An 8,864-nucleotide genomic window follows, 5' to 3' on the forward strand; every position below is an offset into this window, starting at 1 on the left:
TATGCCAAGCTGGCATACACCAAGAAAGACTAAGTACAAAATATTATAAACAACTATGCAATGTATTAGTGACAGCTGCCTATTCCTGAGGAGAAGCCATTGCCAGTCATGTCCATTCAATCATAGCACAGCTCGATGATAAACAAAGCCTGACAGCAAACTGACAGCCATGGATGTGCAGTGTGTGTGCCAGTGTATCGTCCATGGCGGGGGATGTGCAGTGTGTGTGCCAGTGTATCGTCCATGGCGGGGGATGTGCAGTGTGTGTGCCAGTGTATCGTCCATGGCGGGGGATGTGCAGTGTGTGTGCCAGTGTATCGTCCATGGCGGGGGATGTGCAGTGTGTGTGCCAGTGTATCGTCCATGGCGGGGGATGTGCAGTGTGTGTGCCAGTGTATCGTCCATGGCGGGGGATGTGCAGTGTGTGTGCCAGTGTATCGTCCATGGCGGGGCATGTGCAGTGTGTGTGCCAGTGTATCGTCCATGGCGGGGGATGTGCAGTGTGTGTGCCAGTGTATCGTCCATGGCGGGGGATGTGCAGTGTGTGTGCCAGTGTATCGTCCATGGCGGGGGATGTGCAGTGTGTGTGCCAGTGTATCGTCCATGGCGGGGGATGTGCAGTGTGTGTGCCAGTGTATCGTCCATGGCGGGGGATGTGCAGTGTGTGTGCCAGTGTATCGTCCATGGCGGGGGATGTGCAGTGTGTGTGCCAGTGTAGCATCCATGGCGGGGGATGTGCAGTGTGTGCCAGTGTAGCATCCATGGTGGGGGATGTGCAGTGTGTGCCAGGGTAGCGTCCATGGTGGGGGCATGAGCAGTGTCTATGGGGGGGGCATGTGAAATGTGTGCCAGTGTAGTGTCTATGGAAGGGGATGTGCAGTGTGTGCCAGTGTAGCATCTATGGTGGGAGGTGTGCAAGTGTGTGCCAGTGTAGCGTCTATGGGGCATGTGCAGCATGTGCCAGTGTAGCGTCTATGGGGGATGTTCAGCATGTGCCAGTTCAGCACTTCTGGGGCATATGTGCCTGTGATATGCCTACAGGGGTTGTGTGTTGCCAGTGCAGCAAATATGGAGGATATGCAGAGTTTGCCAGTGCGGCGCCTATGGGAGATGCCCAGCATGTGCCAGTGCGGCACCTATGGGAGATGCCCAGCATGTGCCAGTGCGGCACCTATGGGAGATGCCCAGCATGTGCCAGTGCGGCACCTATGGGAGATGCCCAGCATGTGCCAGTGCGGCACCTATGGGAGATGCCCAGCATGTGCCAGTGCGGCACCTATGGGAGATGCCCAGCATGTGCCAGTGCGGCACCTATGGGAGATGCCCAGCATGTGCCAGTGCGGCACCTATGGGAGATGCCCAGCATGTGCCAGTGCGGCGCCTATGGGAGATGCCCAGCATGTGCCAGCGCGGCGCCTATGGGAGATGCCCAGCATGTGCCAGCGCGGCACCTATGGGAGATGCCCAGCATGTGCCAGTGCGGCACCTATGGGAGATGCCCAGCATGTGCCAGTGCGGCGCCTATGGGAGATGCCCAGCATGTGCCAGTGCGGCGCCTATGGGAGATGCCCAGCATGTGCCACTGGGATCTGCGATGTGCCAACCGAGCGTCTGTGGAGGACGTGCGGTGTGTGAGGGCACGGAGCCTATGGAAGATGTGCACTGTGTGGCAGTGAAGTGCCCATAAGGGCCGTGGGTGCCAGTGTAGCGGCCGTCGGGGTGAAGAGGCGGCGTCCCCGCTGCAGGCCCCGGCCCCTCCCCCGCTGTTTACCATCTCGACCGAAACCAGCCGCGGCCTAGCAGTGGGCGCCTCACACGCAGCCTCGATTTTGGCCACGCCGCCTCCCCCTGCCGATACCGCGGCGCGGCTTTGTGTGACAGACTGCGGGCTGTGCACCGGGGTAGGCCTGCCCGTATATACCGCCAGCACCGTGCCGGGGCCGCAGCACGCCATCCCCCCAGTCTCGCAGGAGATGTGTGCGGTGTATACCTCCGCCATCATATAGCCGGGATACACTTACATAACAAGCGCGGCTGTCACTCGCCGTATTACATCACACTGACAGATCACATCGTACTCACTTTTTCCATTGCTTTGGCCGCACAGGACGAGAATGACAGCGAGCACAGCCAGGAGAGCGGAGCAGCGGGCTCTGCGTGCGGGGTTATTATTGGGGTGCCCCTCACCCCCTGACACATCCTGTCCCATGCCGAGCCTTGTCCTGGTGCTCAGCTCCCAGCAGACGCTTCCTTCCCGGCGACTAGTAGACACCGCGACACTCGATGGCTCCCGGCTCTGCCCTACTTATATATAATGTGGTTCTTCCAGCTCACATACTGGGGCAGCATGACTGACCGGGGCAGAAGCGGCTAGCGGGGGGCAGGTGCCCGGTGACCTCGCAGACAGGCAGATCCCCGGTGGCGGTGCGAGCTTCTCCACGAGCTTGTTTACCGGATCGTCTCCGCTTATAAACGATCTCGCTCCCCCCAGTCACGTTTCTATTTCCTTCCCGGAGAAGACAGGAAAATAATTTTTTTTTTCTTCAAAAAATCCAAATACAGATCCCGAATGTGACCGAAAAAAACAACTTCCTGGAGCAGGAAACACAAATGCGGGTGTTTTCTCTTGGTGTGTGCGGCGGCGGCTCCGGGGCTCCTCACTAGCCCACAATGCAGGGCAGCGCTGCCAGAGGCATGTGGGAATTCTTCGCTGGGGCCCAGTGCCTGATCCTCCAAGACCCGATCGCCTCAGATGTCTCCAGCCCGGAGGAGACGGCGACAGAACCGCGAGCTCCCGGCCGCCGTTCACACTGCGCTCCCGGCCGCCGTTCACACTGCGCTCCCGAGCCGCTGCCCCACAGGAGGCAAAAGAGGAGAAAAATGCGCCCGAGCCGAGGAAATCGTCTCAAAATCTAGACATGTATTACTAGTTCTTGCAAAGTCTCTCGCCCCCCCTTTCCAACCAATATCCAACCAGTAAACAAGAGCTGTTAGTCAGCTGGGAGAGGAGGGAGAAGCTGGCGGAACATGTGGCGTGGAGCGGATCACACTGGAATGGCTTCACTCCGACACCTTCTGTACGGCGAGAGCCGGGGATGGGTGTGCTGCTGAGCCCGGGGGTGGGTGTGCTGCTGAGCCCGGGGGTGGGTGTGCTGCTGAGCCCGGCTGTGGGCACAACATTCATGGGCGCAGTGCCAGGAGACACAGAGACCAGGGCAACTAAGCCAGCGCCAGCAGCGCACCACACAGCCTGCAGCACGGGCACATTGCGCCATTTCCTTCCCTAGGAGCCACAAGTCTCACTATTATGTGAGGAGAATGTGACCCGGGGATAGTGACAGGAGACATGTCCAGCATCACAACACCCTTTGTGTTTAGGTTTTACCCTAACGTTTCCTAGTGTAAACACTGACTTCTATGGTGACTGCGTTTCATTGGCTACTGGTGTACAGTATAGCTTAGAGGGGGACACTAGTGCAATACTATTAGGGTGGGTTCACACAAGTAGGGTCCATTTAATAAAAGTGTTAGGATTTTTACAGGGATGGAGAAACCTTAACCCTCCAGCTGCTTCAAAACTACAGCTCCCATCATGCTTGTGGCTGTCCAGGCATTATGGGAACTGTAGTTTTGCAACAGCTGGAGGGCCAAAGTTTCCCCATCCCTTTATGACAGATACCACTAATGGTGCGTTTACACAGGCAGATTTATCTGACAGATTTTTTTAAGCCAAAGCCAGGAGTAGACCATAAACAGGGAACGGGTCATAAAGGAAAGACTGAGATTTCTCCTTTTTTCAAATCCATTCCTGGCTTTGGCTTCCAAAATCTGTCAGATAAATCTGTCTGTGTAAACGTAACATTATGCTGGGTTTACACGGAGTGATAATTCGCCCGATCGTACGATTAACGATGTTGAAGTAACTAATTTTTTTTTTTATAACAATCAGCGTTTAGATTGTACGATATATCGTACAGAAAATTCGTTTTGCGATCGCTTAAGCCTATCTCACACATAGGGAAAATCAGTGAACGACTGTTTACACGGAACGATCGGTGAATTTTTACGAACGACGATTTAAGAACCTGTTAAAAGATCAAAATGAACTATTTTTTAATCGTTCGCCGCGTTTACACGTCCGATTATCGTTCGAATTCGATCGTTATCGTGAAAATTCGCCCGATAATCGCTCCGTGTATGCCCAGCATTAGTGGTATCCATCATAGGTGTATGATATATATTGGGAACTCCCCCTACAAGAAGATCGGAGAGACACTGCCTAATGCAGTGTGCACTCAGCAACCATTTTTTGTTTCCATTTAACATCCACTTCCCATTGACATACTATATTGAAGAAAAAAAAAAAAGAAACGCAATTTTTTGTATACAAAATGTGTCCAACCTTGTTTTTCTGTATGTTAAAACTAATTGTAAGGAAACCATAAAAAGCACAATAAAATACAGGGGGGGTTCTACCCTTCTCAAGACGTGTAGATTAAATGCAAACACAAATGAGTGTGAACTCACAAGCCTGAGTGAGAATAATGCTGCGTTTACACGGAACGATTATCGTTCGAATTTTCGCATAAACGATCGCATTTAAGCGATAATTGTTCCGAGTAAACACAGCAAACTATCAATCGACGAGCAAGAAATCGTCAATCGTTGTTCGCTGAAAATTTGCAGATCGCTTCGTGTAAACAGTCTTTCACCGATTTACCCTATATAAAAGATGGGCTTAAGCGATCTTAAAAAGATCGCAAAATTGATTTTTCTTACAAATTTTCAAACGATTTTTCGAACGATTTAAACGCTGATCGTTACAAAACCCATATTGTTGCTTCAAAATCGTTAAACGATCGATTGGGCGAATTATCGCTCCATGTAAACGCAGCATTAGTTCCTTTCATCTGGGGTTGTTACAGCAACAAGGTCAGTTCAGGTGAAGAGGACAGTCACACAAGTTTCTGCAGCTGCCTTTGGGGTGCCTTCACATGGACCAAGTTCACAGCAGATTTCATGCTGCGAGTTTCACAGTGAAATCCGCAGCGATACTCAGTACCATTATAGCCTATGGCCCTGCATATTTGCAGCGGATGTACATTTCACTTGCAGAATGTTCTGACTGCCTTTGTTTAACTGATAAGCTGCCATGGCAGTAAAAATAATGCTTTCGTCTTCCCTGCTTGAATCTCCGGCCCCGGCTTACTGATGGGCCGCTCAGCCAATCACTGACCTCAGCGTGACAGCACACTGATCAGCTGAGCAGGGACTTGGACGCTCAAAAGCATAGGCTGTTTATTATTTTTACCGAGATGGCAGCTAACTTGTTAAACAATGGCAGTTGCTGCATTCTCACTGTGGAATGAAAATCCGCTGCAAGAATGCCTAGCCATAGACTATTATGGTACTAAATATCGGAGCGGATTTCACTGCAAAACTAGCAGTGTTAAATCCACTGTGAACTTGGTACACGTGAAGGCATCCTTAGGGTATGTTTACTCGTATAAACCGCATGGTTAGGGACACAGAAACCACAAAACTGTAAAAAAAACATACAATTTCATTAAATTGAAAAGAAAAAAAAGATAACATTTCAGTATAAAATAGACCACTCAGAAAAATAAATCACATTCTTACCTAATGGTCCTGCTCTGAAGCTTTCATTGAAATCAATGGGAGCTTGAGGACAGGGCCTTCCTACTCCGACGAGGCACATCGCTGCACAGTGCACAGTACATCCACAGCATATCAATGTATGCCCCTAGAAATCTGACAAAATGTTATAAAAAACTGTTGAGGTGTAAAATGTTTTGATTGATTGTCTGAGCATTCAGATCCATACTGATCCTGAGAACAAACCTTGAGAAGTCCAGCGCATTTCTCACAATCAGTAAGGGTCTGAACACTCCTGGACCGATCAAAACTTTTGACTTGTCTTTCCGAAATGTCAAAAGTTTTTTATAACGACAGTGACACTTTTAAAGGGAATGTATGACCTAAATTTTCTTTTACTGATTAGAATCACATAGTAAAACTTGTTATTTTATTCTAATCTGTTTCTTTTTTCTGAATTAAATTTTTATTTATTTCACTATTTGTACATTCTTATGGGCGCTGCCATATTGCCTTATTGAAAAATTAGAAAATGACACCAAAATTAGAAATTAACATAAAAATATTATCTAAACAATATGTCATTTTCTGATGACATTTCTTTTAGAAAACTCATAGTTTGTCTAAACGTAGGGTCCTATTATACAGAGCAATGATCTGCCAACTCGGGCAGATATCATTCCGTGTAATAAAGACAACAGTCAGCCAAAGAGCCAACCATCAGCTGATCGTTGTCTTTTAGCAAGTTGAAAAAATCGCCAGCCACGCCAATGGCTGATGACTGTGTAGAGAAAATAATAAACATACTTACCTTTCTGCTGCCTGTTCCCTGCTTATCGCAGCTGCCGCTTAAGCAGTCTCTGAAATGACAGGCCTTTCAGCCAATCAATGACTGTGGAGCTGTCTGATCTTGGCCAGTGATCGGCAGAGCGACCTGTCACTGCACAGACAGGTTCAGAAGCTTCAAAGGCGGCCACAATGAGCGAGAAACAGGCAGAAGCACATCAGGAAGCATGGACAGATAAGTATAATGTTTATTACTTTCTATGTAAAGCAAAGGCTGCATGGACATTGCTAATATTGCTACACAATAATTCAGCAGTTTAATAGGCTCTATAAGCAAGTGCTTGTTGCATTAATTGGGCTGTGTAATACGGCCCTTAGGCCGCATTCACACGTTGCTGGGAGCGGGGGAACTGTATGCATATGCGCTGCGCTTAAATGACAGATCTGTGTAGCTGATTCATTACAGCGCGATGCATATGAATACAATTCCCCACTCCCAGCATCTTATCACAGGGGTAAGTCCGTTACGTGCATTCCACCTCCGTGTTCCGTGCAGAACACGGAACGTGTGAATGTGGCCTTAGAGTAGACAGTCCTCAGATTTATCAAACAACATGTGCCACACTGATAAATCTGGTTCATTTAAAGGGGTACTCCAGCGAAAAGCTTTTTCCCAGTAATTAAAACACATTACAAAGGTATATGACTTTGTAATAAGCTTCAATCACCTATCTTTTACCCCCTCAACCTCCCACCAGAAAGTTAAATAAACTCATTCTTACCCAATGACTGTTGACCCCAGGCTGTTCTGTGGAAGCCATTTTGTGACAATGACATCCTCTGCATAGACACAGCTTCCTGGTTTGGGGTTTCCCATAATGCACTTTGTCTCCTGTGATGTCTAACTGACTGTAAAACTGTTAGATGGCTTACATCTTGCTCAGCCAATCAGAGCTGAGCAACCTGACTCATCTGACAAAGGTAGGCTGGCCTCATTATCACAAAATGGCTGCCACAGAGCAGCCTGGGGTCAACAGTCATTAGGTAAGAATGAGTTTACTTCACTTCCTGGTGGGTGGTTGAGGGGGGAGGGAAGATAGGGAAGGGGGGCAGATAGGTGATTGAAGCATATCATGCTGGGTTTACACGGAGCAATAATTCGCCCGATCGTACGAGTAACGATTTCGAAGTAACAATTTTTTTTAATAACAATCAGCGTTTAGACGGAACGATATATCGTACGGAAAAATCGTTTTGCGATTGTTTTGCGATCGCTTAAGTCTATCTCGCACATAGGTTAAATCGGTTAACGACTGTTTACACGGAACGATCTGCAAATTTTTTGCGAACGACCAACGTCGATTTGAGAACATGTTAAAAATTAAAATGAACGATTTCTCGCTCGTCGCTTGATCGTTCGTTCACACGTACGATTATCGTTCGAATTCACACGATAATCGTTCCGTGTAAACGCAGCATTACAGTTATATAACTTTGTAATGTGTTTCAATTACTGGGGAAAAGCTTTTCACTGGAGTACCCCTTTAAAGTCTCTCTACTCTTAAATTTGGCCAGAGTTCAATGTAATTCAATAAAAAAGCAGGTAATGTGCACATTGTAACATTAAATGCCCCTTAATTTGGATGAAAGCAGAATTTTTTTTAATGAAAGATGTTTGTTTTTTTTATTGGGGGGAGGGGGCTACGTGTGAACATTATCTAAGGCTGGATTTACACACAGCATGTTTAGGATCAAATAGTGGTGAGATCAGTAAGTAATGTGAAAGCTGCACAGAAACCTTTGCTAGTTGTTTGTTTTGGTTTTTTTGCAGATCATTTACAGGTTGATTTTATGTTTTAGCTGTACTCATAAAGCAATTGCCTCAAAGTGAAACAGTTTTCTTGATGTTTAACAAACAGACATTTACAGCGTTCTATTGTTTATATGTCCCGAGGCATTGCTGGTCACAGTGACATTTCTCTACATTTTTTACATGAATTTTACAATGTATCATGGTAAAAGGGGTTTTAATAGTATAGGTATTTAAAGCGACTCTGTACCCACAATCTGACACCCCCCCAAACCACTTGTACCTTCAGATAGCTGCTTTTAACCCAAGATCTGTCCTGTGGTCAGTTTGGCAAGTGATACAGTTATTGTCCAAAAAAATACTCTTAAACTTGAAGCCAGTGCCGCTGCCCCTTCTCCCCACCCTCTTCATCATTAGGAATGCCACTGAAACATTTTCTCCATGCTGAACATTGCACAGGTTCCTTAACGATCCAGTCCATGTGCTGGGCGGACACAGGTGGGGAATATGAAGCAATCTGCCTGGAGCATTCCTAATGATGAAGGGGGGGGGTCAGATTGTGGGTACAGAGTCAGCATAGTTTGTCTGATTTATGAGTGACTGGCATTTGCGTAATTTCAACTAAAAAGGCTATAAAGGCTACAAACTGCCA

General features: G+C 47.6%; 1 protein-coding gene across 2 annotated transcripts in view; it reads right to left on the reverse strand.

The window, feature by feature from the left end:
- Positions 1 to 7,264, reverse strand: part of INSR (insulin receptor) — a 104,848-nt gene extending 97,584 nt beyond the window's left edge. Inside the window, exon 1 of one of the 2 annotated variants that reach the window (XM_069962323.1) lies at positions 7,185 to 7,264. In XM_069962323.1, coding sequence (XP_069818424.1) covers positions 7,185 to 7,248 — 64 coding nt within the window. In that variant the 5' untranslated portion in view covers positions 7,249 to 7,264. Of the gene's footprint in view, positions 1 to 2,082; positions 3,020 to 7,184 lie in introns of those variants that run through there. The other variant, XM_069962322.1, reaches the window with a different exon arrangement.
- Between the last annotated feature and the right edge of the window lie 1,600 nt (positions 7,265 to 8,864).

This window comes from Dendropsophus ebraccatus, chromosome 3 (genome assembly GCF_027789765.1).
Source record: "Dendropsophus ebraccatus isolate aDenEbr1 chromosome 3, aDenEbr1.pat, whole genome shotgun sequence".
NCBI lineage: Eukaryota > Metazoa > Chordata > Amphibia > Anura > Hylidae > Dendropsophus > Dendropsophus ebraccatus.